The 17,379-nt window shown below is 39.7% G+C and overlaps 1 protein-coding gene across 7 annotated transcripts in view; it reads left to right on the forward strand.

Moving 5' to 3' along the window:
- Positions 1–17,379, forward strand: part of odad2 (outer dynein arm docking complex subunit 2) — a 204,490-nt gene that overhangs the window by 28,089 nt on the left and 159,022 nt on the right. For all 7 annotated transcript variants that reach the window (XM_059972023.1, XM_059972020.1, XM_059972025.1 and 4 more), the window contains 3 exons: positions 8,221–8,327; positions 8,469–8,605; positions 8,734–8,856. In XM_059972023.1, coding sequence (XP_059828006.1) covers positions 8,221–8,327; positions 8,469–8,605; positions 8,734–8,856 — 367 coding nt within the window. The remainder of the gene's footprint in view (positions 1–8,220; positions 8,328–8,468; positions 8,606–8,733; positions 8,857–17,379) is intronic.

The raw sequence follows: 17,379 nt of genomic DNA on the forward strand, positions 1-17,379 counted from the left end.
GATGTCCAGAAGAGAAGAGAGCAAGAAGAGAGCATGACCTGGATGGTGGGGGTCCTTGATGATCGATGCTGCTTGCCTGCAACAGCGCACCATGTAGATGTGCTCAATGGTGGGGAGGGCTTTACCTTTGATGGACTGGGCTCTCAATACTACTTATTGTAGGCTTTTCCATTCCAGGCTATTGCTGTTTTGAAAACAGGCTGTGAAGCAACTAGCAATATACTCTCTATTGCACATCTATAGAAGTTCAACAAAGTTTTTGATGCCATGCTGAATCCTTGAAAACTTGTAAGAAAGTGGAGGTGCTGCTGTGCTTTCTTTGTAATGGCACTGATGTGCTGGGCCCAGGACAGATCCTCTGAAATGATAACACTGAAGCACAGTTGCTGACCCTGTACACTTCGGATTCCCTTGATGAGGACTGGCTCATGGACCTCTAGTTTCTTCCTTCTGAAGTCAAAAATCAGCTCCTTAGTCTTGCTGACATTGTTATTGTGGTACCACTTAGCCAGATTTTAATTCTCCCTTCTAAATGCTGATATGTCACCACCTTAAGTTCCACTATCATCAGCAAACATAGATATGGCATTGGAGCTGTGCTTAGACTCACTCTCAGAAGTATAAAGTGAGTAGTGCAGGGGGCTAAGCACATACCCTTGTGGTTGTAGTGGACCTGTGCTGAGGGTGATTGTGGAGGAGATGTTGTTGCCAATCTGAACTGACCAGGGCCTGCAAGTGAGGAAATTGAGGATTCAGATGCACATGGAGGTATTGAGGCCTAGATCTTGGAGCTTATTGATTATTTTTGAAGGGATGATAGTAACTGAATGCTGAGTTGCAGTCAATGAAAAGCATCCTGATGTATGCATCTTCACTAAACAGATGTTGCAGGGTTGAGTAAAGAGCCAATGGAGTGGCATCTGCTGTTGACCTGTTGACATTGTTACACATATGAAAGGATTTGATTTCTGTTAGGTTATTTCTCTTGATGGCGAAAGCAATTTTGTTTTAAGTGTAACACTCTGGGAAAGTTTTCACTGCTAATGTAATGGTTTCTCTTTAGCAGCATTGTGTTTGGGTTATGACTAGAGATAACGGGGGCTTTGGAATATGCGGTGTCCCATGAAGGGAGGGGATTTTTCTTTCTTGTGTGCCCGGGAGCGAATAATTCACTCACTTTTGTCCGGGAGAAGACAGAGAGAGAAGATGCCGGAACAGGGAAATTGTAGACTGCAGGACTGAGTGGACTTGGAATGGGGTCAGGAGTTAATGACGCCTGGGGGAAATTGTTGGAGAATGAACAGACAGGGAAAACTGTGAGCTCCAATGTGTGCATTAGACTGTTTCATTAAAATGGGCCCTTCTGGTTTTTGTTTTCTTTACTAACCCTATAGCCAAATTAAGAATTATAAAGCTCCATTGTTTAATTGCATTTTGTGTACTGTTTGTTACTTTGTGGTACTGATTTATAATGGGAATTATGCAACATCCACTGAAACAAGATTTCTCAAGTTTGGCTGGGCCAGAGGCTATTTCCCCGCTAGATTAACGCAGCTGGCTGAACCTAAGGGTTACATTTGTGGGGGCTTGTCTAGGATTGATTCCTTGGATGTTGTTCGATTGCCCTGAGCATTGAACCAGTAGGTTGTGTGTTTTAAGTACTGTTAAAATTGCAGGGCGGAGGTATGATAACATGGCGGGCACAGCCCTTGTTTTATTGCAGACAAGCATTGATGTAGTGGCAGTGGAGCAGGGCTAATCACAAGTCAAGTTTCCCATAACTGGGGGCAGAGACTTCAAAGGCAGGGTTCTATCGATTCTGAGGAGTGAGGGGAAGGAGTGGTGGGATTTGGAATGTCTAATTAGTCCCTGCCCCCAGGGAAGAGTGAGAATTCTGCATAAGTACCACTCTGGACCTGGGAAAATTTCCATTTATTTGCCAAAGTCCCAGTTATGGTAGGCTCCGCCTATTCTCTGGAATAATGCCCACCCCTAAAGGGGAAGAGGAGTATGAGACTTGGGCGGAGCAGACTTATCAGTTGTTAGATGAGTGGCAGTGCTCTGATGATGTAAAGTGACAGGGATTGGTTGAGAGATTGAGCAGGTGGGATGCTGACATGGTGAGAGCCGTCAGGTCCCAGTATCCCCTAGCAACCAGGGCCGATTGCATGCGAGCACTGGGAAATGCCTTTGGCACACCAGGAAGCCCAATGGAGCTCATGGCAGGGTTTCAGAAAGTGCTTCGAAGAAGAGGGAGGAAATTTCTGCCTACATCTTTCGGCTAGAGAGACAGCTAAATTGCTTGTAGTGCAGACGGGCCATTTAGGCGGCTGAGGTGGATCAGGTAAGAGTGGACCAGATAGCCATGACCTGATTTGTTAGTGAAACTTGAGTTCTTGGAGGCTAATGTGGGAGTGTCTGAGGTCCCTGATACATTAGTATTGGTTTGTCTGGACCCCACTGAGGCAGGCGGCATTTCAATTCTGGTGGGGACCAATACTCCTCTTGTGAGGAGGCTCATGGAGGCCTGCAAGGAGAAGGCTGGCAAGAGCTTTCTGGGAACATTGTCCGTGCACTTAGTGCTTTGAGCTGCTTTTGAGGAAGTACATGGCTGCATTGGGTCCCATACCGAATTTAGATGAGGGGCTATGTGATTCACTTAGATGGCTTGGGGAAGTAGCAAGAGTGATGGGGACCCTGAATTTCCCGGAATGCCTGAGGGTGAGGCCCTCTTAGTGGACGCACCGGAAGATCATGAGGGGAAGTTGGAATTTCCTGCTGGGGTACTGGTGAGGCCTGAACTGCAGTAGCCCTCAGTTGTACAGCCGAGCAGCATGGCATTAATTTCAGGAACACTATGAAGAGGGAGGTCACCTTCAAGCAGAGGATGTCCCTGGAGATCTGTTCCCAGTGATGGTAATGTCTAGTGTCCCTGTGAGACAAGCCAGGGAGAAACTATTGGAAAATGGGGGTAAGTTGATCACCGAGTCATTCAACTTCGAGGACTCCACAGTTCCTGTGGGTGGGAAGAGCAGGTTAGTAGAGAAGATGTTGAAGCTGGAGGGTGTCTTTTCCACTGATAAATTTGATGTGGGTTGTTCCAAGAGCACTGGTCCCTATCCGGGTGACCAAGGACACCCTGTTCAGAGAGAGGTTGTGATGACAGGCCCCTGCAGAAGTGGAAGATGTTCGGCAGCATTTGTGCAAGTTGAAGGAAGCTGAGATCATCACCAAGTCCCAAAGCCCCTATGCATTCCCAGTAGTAGTGGCCCGGAAGAAGAATGGGAAGGTACGTACGTGTGTGGACTATAGGACTCTGAGTAGGCGCATCATCCCTGACCAGTGTACGGTCCTGAGGTATGGTCCACTCTCTTTTCCTATCAGATTCCTCCCTCTAGCCCTTTACCTTTCCCACCAACCTGATTACCTTTCAGCTATCCTCCTTCTCCTTGGTAATATCCACTCCTCAAGTCCAGCACACTGAACCACTTTGCACCACTCAGGCAGGCCAGCATGTCTTCCATCCTCACTGCTAATGTAATGGTTTCTCTGTAGCAGCAGTGTGTTTGGGTTATGACTAGAGATAAGAGGGGCTTGGAATGTGCAGCGTCCCATGATGGGAGGGTTTTTCTCTTTCTTGTGTGCTCGAGACCAAGGGGTTTGCGTGCTTTTGTTCCGGAGAAGATGGAGAGAGAAGATGCCAGAATGGGGAAGTCGTAGACTGCGGGACTGAGTGTGCTTGGAATGGGGTAGGGAGTTGACGACGTCTGGTGGAAGTCAGTGGAGAATGAACAGACGGGGTAAACCATGAGCTCCAGCGTGTTCCTTAGACTGTTTCATTAAAATGGGCCCTTTTTCTTTTTGTATTCTTTGCTCATCCTATAGTAAATTAACAACTATAAAGCTCGATCATTTAATTGCATCTTGTGTACTGTTTGTTATTTCATGGTACTGATTTGTGACAGGGGAACACATCACGTAGCATTCACCCAAACAAAATTTCTCAAGTTTGGCTGTGCTGGATGCTGTCTCCCCACCCCCCCCCAGATTAACACAGCTGGCTGAACCTGAGGGTTACATAAGCAATAAACATGAAAAATTCTGCAAGGCAAAACAACACACAAAAAAATGCTGGGGGAACTCAGCAGGTCAGGCAGCATCCATGGAAATGAACAAGCAGTTGAATTTTTGGGCTTCTGGACTGAAAAGGAAGAAGGAAAGATGCCAGAATATATAAAGGTGTGGGGAGGAGAAGGAGGATAGCTGAAAGGTAATCAGGTTGGTGGGAAAGGTAAAGGGCTAGAGGGAGGAATCTGATAGGAAAAGAGAGTGGAAAGGAAGAGAGGCATCACGAGGTGGTAGGTAAGGACAAGAGGAACTCTATCACTGTCAATGTATTGGGAAGATGGGGTGAATGTGGATGATTGGGAAATGGAGGAGATGTGGGTGAGGGCAGTATCAATGGTGAAGGAAGGGAAACCCCACTCTTTGAAGAAGGAGGACATCTCTGATGTTCTGGAAAGGAACACCTTATCCAGGAAACAGATTCTGGAGAGATGAACAACCTGAGAAAAGGGAATATCATTTTTACAGGAGACAGGATGGGAAGAGGTATAGTCAAGATAGCCATGGGAATTGGTAGGTGTATAAAAGATGATGACCAACCGTTTGTCTCCACAGATGGAGACAGAGAGATTGAGAAAGGTGAGGGAAGTGTTAGAAATGGATCAAGTGAACTTAAGGGTACGTTGAAAGTTGGAGCAAAGTTGATGAAATTGACAAGCTCAGCATGGGTGCATGAAGCAGCATCAATGCAGTCATCAATGTAGTGGAGGAAGAGTTGGGGAGCATTACTGTGGAAGGCTTGGTACATGGACTGTTCTACATAGCCAACAAAAAGGCAGGTATAGTTGCAGTTCATGGCTATCCCTTGAGTCTGGAGAAAGTATGAGGAGCCAAAGGGAAAATTGTCGAAGGTGAGGACCATTTCTACCAGATGGAGGAGGTGTTGGTGAAAGAGAAGCGGTGAACTTTAAGACCTTCTTGATGGGGTACACAAGTGCATAGGGACTGGTCATCAATGGTAAAAAAATGAGGCCATCAAGGCCAGGGAATTGAACATTAGTGAGAAGAACATGAGAAGTGACATGGATGTAGGTGGGAAGGAACTGAACTAAGGGGGATATAATGGAGTTGAGATACAAGGACACACATTCAGTGGGACAGGAGCAGGTCAAGCCAATTGGCCTACCTGACCAGTCAGGTTTGTGGATCTTGGGTAGGAGGTGGCAGTGCGCAGTGTGGTGTAAGGGAACTATGCGTTTAGTGGCAGTGGATGGGAGTTCTCCAGAGTTGGTGAGGTCAATAATGGTGTTGGAGACAGTTTTCCAATGGGCCGAAGTGGGGTCCTCTTCAAGGAGTAGGTAAGAGGAGGTGTCTGAGAGTTCTTGCCTGATCTCGGCAAGCTAGAGACCAGTCTGCCACACTGCAACAGCACCTTCTTTGTCTGCAGGTTTGTTGTTAAGGTTGGGATTGGTGTGGAGAGAGTGTATGGCAGTGTGTTCTGTGGGGGTAAGGTTCGTGGAGGAGTGAGGAGTGCTGAAGATGAGCCAGTTAATGTGTCATCAGCAGTTAGAGATAAAAAGATCCAAGGCGGACAGAGAAACAGAACAAGTATAGCAGGAGGGTTGGAGGCAGGAGGAGGGATCTTCGGTGCAGGGTGGGGAATTCTTGCTGAAGAAGTGGGTTTGGAAGTAGAGGCAATGGAAGAAGAGCTTGGTGTCATGGTGGGTGCAGAACTCACTGAGGTGCAGGCAAAGGAGGTCAAAGCTGACCACTAATTATGCAGTGAGTAATTAGTGGTCAATAACATTGATGAGCAATCTCTTTCTAATTCGGAGTGACACTTGCCTAATTTACAAAAACACCATCTTTTTCAGAGATGGATTAATGTGGATCATCACTAGAGCAAAATCTGCTTTTTCTAAAATTTTGCAAATATTTTTCACAATAATTTATGTTGAATTATGTCAGATGGATTTATTTCAACAATTTAATGGTATGGATTTTGTTTCTTTGAATTTGTTTTTGCATTTTGTTGTATGTTGTGTTGCTAATTTGGCCAACATTCCTAACATTACTTTGTTATAATTATTATCTATATAAACTGTTGTTATCTATAAATAATTTTGCGTTGAAACCTAAGATTGGATATCAGTTTATCCAGAACTGGTCCTGGCAATCCATACACTTTATTTCTTTAATCTACTTTTTTCATTGCTATTTTGTTGTTTTGCCCATTGTTGGTTTCTTTGGCAATTTATACATAATATCTTCCGTTTGCTCATCGTGCATTTTCTTGCAAGTATACTTAATAAATCCAATATAGAATAATAAGCCATAGTAGAATGACAGACAGCACCAACTTGGGCATTCAACCGGTATGCAAAAGGTACTGAATTATGCAAATACAAAAAGAAAAATAATAATAAATAAATAAGCAATAAATATCGACAATGGTGGTGGGGGGATCTCTGCTGATATATGCAATAAATATTGATAATGGTGGTGGTAGTGGGGGGTCTCTGCTGATATATGCACCTCTCCTATGAAAACACTTTGTATCGATGTGCTCAATCATGGGGATGGCTTTACTCATGATGGACTGGGCCGTATCCACTACTTTTTGTAGGATTTACATGCCAGGTTGTGATGCAGCCAGTCATTATACTCTCCACCACACATCTATAGAAGCTTGACGAAGTTTTAGATAGGAGATTGTGAAGATTTGGCATGTTAAGGAAGTAGAGGTGCTGCCATGTTTTCTTCATATTGTACTTATATGCTGGATCCGGGACGGAGCCTCCAAAACGATAACGGAAGAATTTGAAGTTGCTGACCCTCTCCACCACTGATTTTCTGATAAGGATTGGCTCATGGACCTCTGGTTTCCTCCTCCTGAAGTTAATAATCAGTTCCTTGGTCTTGCTGACATTAAGTTAGGAGCTGATTATTGACTTCAGGAAGAGGAAACCAGATTTCTAGCATCTGCTGTCTTTCTTGTGTTTGCAGTCTATTTAGTCTCTCACAGTGGAACTCCATCCCAGACAACATTGTGGTGAATATCCGCTGCTCCCTCTCTGATGCAGTGCCATCCTTCCTATATTATACTAACCATCACTGCACAAGAACTCCAGAAATGTCAACTAATGCCTTATAAAATTGAAAATTACTTCCCTGATAATACATTCAGTGGTCACTGTGTGTTAGGTGTATCCCATATCTAATAAAATGGCCAATGCGTGTGTGTTTGTTGCCTTCTGCTGCTGTAGCCCATCCACTTCCTGGTTCAATGAATTGTGCATTTAGAAATGCTCTTAAGAACACCATTGTTGTAACAACCTGTTTTTCTCTGAGTTACTGTTCCCCTTGAAACTTTACTGGACAGATTTACCAGCCTAACTAATGTGACTTAAATGTTTTGTTATAACAGGCTGAATGTCAGGGTAGAATATAAAATGCTGTTGGATAAAATGTTATACTGGCTTCCTGTTCAAACAGATGGACAATTTTGGAAGTTTGGTATAAACATGGGTGGCCATTTTCATTTTTTTTGGTTGGCAAGTTATAAGAGTTTTCTTTTAGTAAATAATAAAGGTGATGAATAAGGTTTGTGGGGTTTTATTGAACAAATGACTGCTTAGTAAGTATACTTAGTTTCAGTAGTGCTCTCTGTGATATGACAGGAAATCTGTCTGGTGTGATATCCTCCCTTGATGAATAAAATATGACAAGTTTTAAACACTTTTGAAAGAAATCACTTCTTATTACTTGTAGGCCTGTTACAATATCAAGAACTTAGATACATTTCTGTTTTTAATTGTTGAAATAACTGCATGCTATATTTCATGCAGAGCCAAGGCTTATGAATATTTGGTATAGACGGGTTGTATATTCAAGTTTTGGCACAGCTTATGAGGTCTTGGCTATTTTATACTTTACAGATCTTGCAAATATCCGGCTTGCCCAACATATTTTTGTGGGTATTTTTTCCAGATGTTGCAGTAATGCATTTTTGAGTAAAATATTTGGTGCTGATTTAATACACAGAAAATAAAATCTGGAACTAACTGAATAAAGGAAATGGTAGAATTGAACAGAAGGTGATTTAATTATATTTAATGGTATGCTTTCTCTTTCCCCCCTTTTTTTGGAAAAAAGAGAAGTGCGACTGAGCCCTCAAGCTATAAAGAATGATGTGCAATTGCTCCAATCTTTCTCTGGTGAAGAAGACAAGTCAGTTTTAAAATCTATCAAATACACATCAGGTATTTATGCAGAAAACTGAATCAATTGGAATTATCACAAAGGATTTTGAACAGAATATTGAAAATTGTGTAGTGCTTTACCCAAGAAGATTGTTGTGATTCTAACATTAACAAAATTCCATTTGATTTTGTGTTTCATAGAATATGTGTTTTCTAATGGATGCAGAGCCCCACCATGGAGACAGGTATATGGAGATATTTGCTACCTCATTATTGTTACACATGACATGGATGTCTTGTATGTCACCTGCAGCACAGCTGGAGTTTTTGAAAATGGGGTAAGTAAAATAAACTGAATATATTTGTCCATTTCATTTCTTGGAAAATTTCATGTATAAAAATGCATTACTATTAAAGTTCTCAAACTGTAACACCAGTTCTGCATTATATCATTCATTCTGATTAGGGTTTTAAGAAGGACAGTGAAGATATTATCTACGACAGAAAAGGTGATATCTATAAGGATCTTATTACATTTCTGAGAGTAAAATCGCCTACTTTTGCAGAAAATCTTACACAGATTCAACAGGTAAAAGTGTTAAAATATTTTCACAAAAAGCCTGTCATGTAGAATGACTAATGAAATAGTCTCCAACTTGCACCTTGCATCGATATTACAATATACTGCAATACTTGAGGCATACATAGCAATGGACTAAATTATGTTCTGAATAATATTCAATATTTGTTTTTATAAACATATAATATGTTTGATGTAGATCTATGTATCATGAACAGATGACCATTTGCTGTTACTTTTATTTAGCAATCAGTAAAAACCTGTGCCCAAGAAACCAACTAGAATCCAATTAGATTTCTGAACTGTCATGAACGCTACTTCATTAAAGTTTATTTGTGCACTATATAGTAATTTTATGTCTTGTACTGAACACAATTACCACAAGTCAACAAATTTTGCAGCATACATGCTGATTCTGATTTGTCTATCATTAGCAATGAAAAGACACAATTATTGACATAATTCAATATTACTTGTTGCTTAAATTTCATTCTGCAATGGCTTTTCTTCTCACATGCAATATAATCAGACTTGATGCACGTTCACTCTTAATTTGTTTATCATCTTTACTATATCTTTGGGCAATTGCTTTCAACAAATAGTTTATTCCCTCAGTTGTGGCAAACAGTTTGAATTTTAGAATGAGAACATTTTATCATTGAGGAACTAATGAAAGCATGAAATCCAGAAATCAAGTTTCAAGATTGTTTATTGTCATTCTTCACTTTCAAATAATACTTAAAAGAAAAAAATGCCCATTTAAAAAGTGAATTACATTGCTTTGCAAAGTAAAACAATGTATTTGAAATCAGCTAACAAGGATACATGTACTGTTGTTCTAATTACAATATTATTACTGTCTTGGAGTTAAATAAATATTTTAATAGGAACAATATGTGACATTACTAGTTTTCAACAGATTGCTTTTAAATGCATTTTGATAAAATAAGATTTTAAAATCTGATTTGTAAATTTGTGCAGTGCATCTTAGTTTTATTGCAATTTAGCAATTTAACTGTTTCCTCTTCAGATTATAAATTACTGCAGTGAAATAATATCTTCATCTAACTGATACTTCTTTACCTGAGAATCGTTACAGTTTGAAAGATAAACTATAGCTGATGGTGTTTCCAGATGCCAGGAGACTTTTGTGGTGGCAGAGAATGCAGGATGGGAGGTACATTCAGCATACCTAGGCAACTGTATTTATACATGGTGCACATCAAAGCTACTTTAGTGAAGGAGTAAATGTTTAGCATGTTGAATGTTTGCCAATAAAGATGGCTGATATGTTCTGGATGGTGTCATTCTGCATTCATTCATTCTGGCAAGTGGAAAGCATTCCATCAAAGTTATGATTTGCTTTGTAATGGAAAGGCTTTGGAGTGTCAATATGTCACATGATACAGGAAAACTTGTGCCTGACCTGATCCTGTGGATGTCATACTCATGTGACTCACTTAGTGAGATTCTGATCAATGGCAGTCTCCAGGACATTGATTATGAGTGAGCTGACAATGTTAATGACATTGAATGTCAAGATTAGTTGGTTTGATATTTTGTTTTGAGTTACCATCTTGTACACATGTGAATAAATGTTACTTGCCATTTATAAAACTAAATCTAAAGACTGTAGATCATTGAAGTAAATACATTAGATTTTCAAAATGGACTGCAATCCATGATGGTTGAAATATTTCTAGTTATTGAGTATGGCACAAGTATAAGTGGAAAAACTATCAAAATTTCAATAATTGGCATTGATCCTGGCAATTGTGAAATAAAGGGTGATGAAATGTGGCAAGTTTCTTTCTACTCTCTTTTGCAGGAAATATCATGATTAACACATTATTTTTACACAATTAGAAGAGGTAAAATGGGTGGGCCCTTTAGGCTAAACATAGGTATTAGAAATGTCAGCCACCTTAATTATTCTGAGTCACCAGTGTAAATCAGCTTGCCAGATACTTCACGGAAGCAGATATTCAGCATAGAAACTAACCAAAATGTAAGTAGGCAAGACAAAAGTAATGAAGAAAATTATGGCATTATAGTGTGACAAATTCCCAAGGCCAGATGGTTTCTATCATGGCTTATTAAAGGAAGTGCGCCCAAACTATAATTTTCCAAACCCTCTTTTGATTCGTGAGCTGTTCTTTCCGGATGAGAAGATTTATGCATGCCATTCAGCAATGTAAGAAAGGTGAGAGGGAAAAAAAAACTCAAAGGAATTGCAGGCCAGTTAGTCTAACATCTGTTGTTGGAAAATTACTAGCATCTGTAAATTAGAGTATCCTTGAATTTTTTTCAGTTGATCAGTAAAAGGGATCACAGTTTTGTGTACATCTTGGCTGACAAATGTGGTTGAATGTTTGAAAAGATCAAGAGAAATCATGGACTGACAATGTCTATGGATGTTATTGTCATGGATTTTTAGAACATATTTCATAACATCTGTTGTATTACCTAAAGACAAAGCTTGTAAATTTTGAGAAAAATGACTGAGCTGGTAAAGAAACTGACTGAACATCATGATTGATGGGGATAATAGTATGTAATTGATAACATGGTGTTAGGGTTATCTTTTTTATTTGGTCAAAATATCACCACATTTGTTATTGACTTGGATGCAACTTCTTGTCCATCAATGTTTATTGATGACAAAGATGCATGCCAAACTAAATGGTACAGATGGAGATCTGGATTCACAAAGAATTTATCGATCAAGAAAAAGGAAAAAATATGACAAACTAGTTTCAATGTGGATGTGTTACAAGTATGAAGTACTTAACCAAATAAAAATAGAACAGAATTATTTGTGAATAGTGACAGGTTAGAAAGTGGTGTGGATTCAAAGAATACAACTGATTATTCATGTATTACATGATACCATAAAGATGTATAAAAAACAAATTGAGGTACAGTGAAAAAATGTTTTGCATGCCATCTGTGGAGATGATTTCATTAGAACAGTGCATTGATGAGTCGGAGTCCAAGAAGATAGAGAGCCTCGTGACATGGAGTCATAACAACAACCAGCAATAAGCTAATTTACCAACTTGAGGTAGTACGGGGGAAAATAATAACAGAATGCAGAATAAATTTGTTAATTTAGATGGCAATGGCAGAAAGACACCATCAACTCCAAAGGAGAGACTTTAAGTAGAGAATACATAACTAGAGTAAATATACCTTAGAACTTGTCCATCTAAATTCTTCAATTGAGGTTTTAAAGATATTAGAATAGAGATTAATCTTTGGTCATCAGAGTTAAGCACATTGGTGTCCATACAGAGTGGTTTTGATACTTGGCTCAATTGCTGTAAAAGGAACTTGCATTTTAGGCATATGCTAGTGCCTTAGGAACTTGATATTGAGAACAAACTTTGATTGCAATTAAGGGAAAGTGATAGCATAGAGAGAAAGTCCAAGAAATAGTCATTAAAATAGCATTGTGTTATCCTAAAGTTGTTTGTTAAAGATCCATAAACAGCACAATTTTCTAACGAGATTCCTGATGAGTATTATTAAAATTTTGTGCAACACCACTATCACATTTTTAGTATGTGTTGTTTTCATCTATTGCAGTATTGTGTTGTTGCCTGCTGTTAAAGAGACAGGCCACATTTGGGGGGGGGGGTGGTGGGCAAGGTGCTGCCAGAATGCTCCCAAGAGGGATGGGGAAGAGGGTTCCAGACTTCAGGTGAACAGTGTCTGTGGGAGGCAGAAAGGTACTAAGGCAACTGCCAGTGCTAGACTTCAGAGATTCCAAGAGGAGTCTCTGGAAAAGGTAATATTTTGTAATGAGTTTATGGACACCTGTAATATGTAGAAAGTTGCAGTGCAAGCAAAGCCCTACATCTTCTCTTCCAGCTAATGTAAATGAAAAAGTAGATGAGGCCTCATCCCCTGATCATTGAATTTTGATAACCTCCTCAATACAGCAGTGAACAGTAAATTGAGATATCAGGGGCAACTTTGAATATTGTTAAGAGTAGGACACTGTAGATGACCCCTATCTTGATGAAAACATTCCACGTCGAAGTATTGTTGTATTCAAGTTCCCAGAACATCAGAGTGCACGGAAGGGAATAAAGTACAAAATCTATGGGTCTATTAAATACAATATTTGGTTGGGGAAATGGTATTAATAAAAGCTGGTTATTCTGTGAGTACCTATACATAAACTGTGATCTCTTTTTTCAGACCTGTGAAAATCAAACTGGAAAAGAATTTTAGTCTTTTTTGTTTATATTATTTGAATGAGTTTTATGATAAATTAATTGCTAGAACAATTGAAAAATCTGCTCAAAAAGTCACCTAATCTTCCTCTGTATGCTAAGACACGCAGAAATGTGCATAATGCTGTACTCAAGTTGATTTTCAACATAGATCTTTCTTTTCCTTGAGCCATGCAAAGAACATACTTTGCTTATTGGTGGGGATGTTTACAACTGAGGGCATGGAGCAGGTATTACAAATGTAAAGTGAACTTTTAAGTACAAAAGGGTGATTCTGCAAAAGATCAGGTGTTATTTTGGAATCTGATCTAGTTATATTTTGGTTGGTAAGGTGGTGCAGCAGTTGGTGCTACTGCTTCACAGCTCCAGGAATCTGGTTTCAGTCTGGATCCCAGCCTTGCATTTTCCCCAAATTCTCTGCTTTCCTCTCACAAGTTATTCTAAATGACTACATAGAGATGAGAAATACAGCATAGACACAGGGCACTCATCCCAATGAGTCCATGTTGTCCACCGAGCTGGTTCCAGTTTCTTGTATTTGGTCTATTTTCACTCAGTGTCCTCCCAAGTGCTTCTTAAATGATACTGTTATACCTGCCTCAACCACTTCCTCTGGTAGCTCATTCCATATACCCATCACACTCTGTGTGAAATAGTTGCTCCTCAAGTCCATTTTAAAGCTTTCCCTTAGTTAAGCTAAGGAAAAAATTTAACATCCATCATACCTATGTCTCTCAAAAAGAATAAAAAAAACAGAAGGTAATGGTCAATAGGACTTTTTTCTGTCTGGACTCTGTGACGTGGTGTTTTGCAGGGATTGATCCACTTTAATGTGCTATAAGGCTGCAAATAAGTTGTCCATGTTCGATGAATGTTTTCCAAAATGTCTCCATTTGTTTGCCCCATCCCTTGAGTAACCATGATTTTTCTCTTCAGTCAACACAGAGGAGAAATATTCATTAAAGATCCCCTCCCCAATCTCTTGCAGCTCAAGGCATAGGTAATCCTACTAATCTCTAAAAGGATGTACCCTTTTACTCTTCATATGGCTATAGAATATCTTCGGGATTTTTCTTAACTTAATCTGACAGATCCATCTTATACCCTTTCTTTGCCTTCCTGATTTTCCTTTTGAGTGTATTGTTAATATATACTTCCTTCTTTTGCTTGACCAGAGCCTCAACATCTCTCATCAATCAGGGTTGCCTTAACCTGCTAGATTTACCCTAACAAGAATATGCTACCCTTGGACTCTCAAAATTTCACTCTTAACCACTTGCTATTAATTCCTTTTCCCTCAAATGGGTATTCCCATTCAACCTTTGCTAGATGCTGCCTACAAACCTAGCCCTGTTACAGTTTAGGGTCTGAACTTGTGAGACCTGTACTATCCTTTTCTTAAAACAAATAGATTTATGGCTGCTAGAACCAAAATGTCACCCCAGTTACTTGCACTGTCTCATTCTCCAAGATGAGGTCCAATATACTTTCCTGAACACATTTCAGAAATTCTATCCTGTTCGGTCCCTTAACATTCTGAATGGCCTAGTCAATGCTAGGAAAACTGAAATCTTCCACTAATTCAGCACTCCTATTCTTACAACTATGTGCAGTTTCTATACATACCTGCTGCACAAGATCATCCCCTTCACCAGTATTCAAAAAGGAATACTTATTATTGGGGGGAAATGGCCACAAGAGAACCCTACACTTTGTGCCTACTCCCCTTATTTTTCCTGGTAGTCACCCATCTATTTAAAGCCCTGTACCTTTGGTGTGGCCACCTCAGTCAACGTCTCATCTATGATATTCTCAGCAACTCCTGGATGATCCTGAGTATATCCAGCTCAAGCTCCTTGATCCATTTTGTCAGGGGCCATAGCAGGGCACACTTTCCATAATATAGTCATCAGAAAGACTATGAGGTCCCCTAACCTTATGTAGGAGGAAATTTCCACTGCCCTAATTGTAGTCCTATCTATTCCGAGTCAAATAATAAGGATGATTAAGATATTAAAGAACTTAACTTCTCTTTACCTGTGCCTCCTTGCCAACACCTCATCTCTCCTCTCTTACAATGATGACTCCATTTAACCTCACCTTTCTTTATTGGTTAAAGTGTCCTTCAAATTAGACAATCAATGAAATTTAACTTTTTAAAGAATCAAAAATGCTGAAAGAAACTCAGTGGGTCAGACAGTATCTATAAAGGGAAATAGGTCCTATTTTCACTGTCAGCTCATGGGTCCTGTGAAACTGAAACCATCAGGAAAGGAGAGTTGCCTTTTTACAAATTCCCACTTTTAGCTCGTGACTCCTATAAAAGTGAAATTAGTGTAAGTTAATGGTAAACAAAGGGTCATAGGAAATTTGATGTGCCAATATAAGAGGAAATAAATTGCAGATATTTAGGAATATAAGAAGAAGGGAAGTTAGACTAATAGGATTGCTGCCCCATGAGGCTGCATGTATCTGATGGGATAGTGGTGCTGAGCTTGAAAACATAAGTGATATATTCCTTTTTTCCTGATGAATCAAAGCAAATCAGGGAGCCTATTTGGCCTTTTTTTGCAGTTCTATCCAAAAAAAAGTTTTTCCTATTTCTCCTTTTTTGCATTCCTTTCCATTATTCATCTGGAAACTTCCTATATGCTTAGCTTACCAGGACTCAACTTGTATCTTTGCTGCTCCAATCTACTCCAATGACGTTTTGCAAGTCATTTTGCAATTCAGAACTTTAACTTGTGGGCCAGTTATGACCTTTCCATAACTAATTTAAAACTAGTATAATTGTGGTGCCGGTCCCAAAGTACTTCCCTACTGGTACCTTGGTCACTTGTCTAGCTCCTCTTCCCAAGAGAAGGTCAAACTTTGTCCTCTCCTTTGTAGGGCCTTCTATATAGTGCCTGAGGAATTTTTCATAAAGACACTGAACAAATTCTGCCCCATCCAATTCCTGAGCCCTGTAGCAGTCCCTGTAACATTGGGCATGTTAGGCTCCCCTACTCTGACAGTCCTATTATTCTTGCAACTTTTAGAAATCTCTGTGCATATTTGTTCTCATATTCTTTGGGGGGCTATAATACCATGCTAACTAGGTAATTGTCTCTTATTATCTCTCAGCTGTACCCATAAAGCCTCATTAGATTAAAATAATGTCATCTTGGACTATAGCTATGATATACTCTTCAGTCAAAAATTCAACTCCCCCTCCACTCTTTCATCCACCTCTATCCCACCCATAGACCCTGGTGCAGTACAGTCTGCAGCATGTTTCCTGCTTTCACTTTCCTTTCCTTCTTAAATATTGGAGCCATATTTGCTAGCAGTCTACATGAACCCCTCTAGAGTGTAGATGAGCAACCACTATCTCTGTAGTCAGCTCTCTCAATATCATGAGGTGTGGATCTCCATTAGGTTCTTGGGTTATAACAGCTTTCAAGCTTGTGAACTTGTACAGTAAAATTTCCATATGATTTTGCTCTAGCCAATCCTACCATGCATTACCCCATGCCCACTGCACTCTCCACTCCTTCCTCCACACCACCAGCCTAACCATCCCATGATCTATCTATATAATGCCGTTCTGTTCTCTGCATTTTCAATGGTAAGGGAAATTAATCAAAATCAATTGGTCTCCATTTTTGGATGAGAATGTAAATTTTCAAATGACACTAAAGTAGGTGATTTAATTGTCGATCTGAATACAAATCTATATATGATTTTTGCCTTATGTTCCAGTGCTGAGTCAACTGCTTTATGACATGTTCTCCTTTTGATTGGATATTAAACTGCTGCAGATCCATTTAGATGGACAAAGAGCACCCCCAGAAACTTTTTGAATAACAGCTCAACCATGGCTCCATTATCTAGGCCAATATCTTTAGTTGATCAATAGTGCCAAAAAACAGAATTATTGGGTCACTTTCCTATTTTCAGATCTTGGTATTTGCAGTCTGGCTATTGTATTTGCCTACAAAATTGACTATACTTCTAAAGCAATTTATTGGCAGCAAATACAATGGAATGTCCTGTAATCAATATGCTACCACTTTAGTTTTCACATACCAGGATCAATGGAATTTGGAGGACTGTGTTGTTATGTTTTTGAAACTGGTGATAGAGATTTAGATAAAGCTGGAACTTGGCATTACCATCACATAGAACCTAATAATTTGCATTTTGTAGTTATTGATGAAACCAGAATATCTAACTTGAGTTGATGCGGTTTGTTTCACTTCATCCAAAAGCACTTCATTGCCAGCGTATTACAGAAATCCACATTCCATTT

Source organism: Hypanus sabinus, chromosome 6 (assembly GCF_030144855.1).
Source record: "Hypanus sabinus isolate sHypSab1 chromosome 6, sHypSab1.hap1, whole genome shotgun sequence".
In the NCBI taxonomy this organism is placed as follows: domain Eukaryota; kingdom Metazoa; phylum Chordata; class Chondrichthyes; order Myliobatiformes; family Dasyatidae; genus Hypanus; species Hypanus sabinus.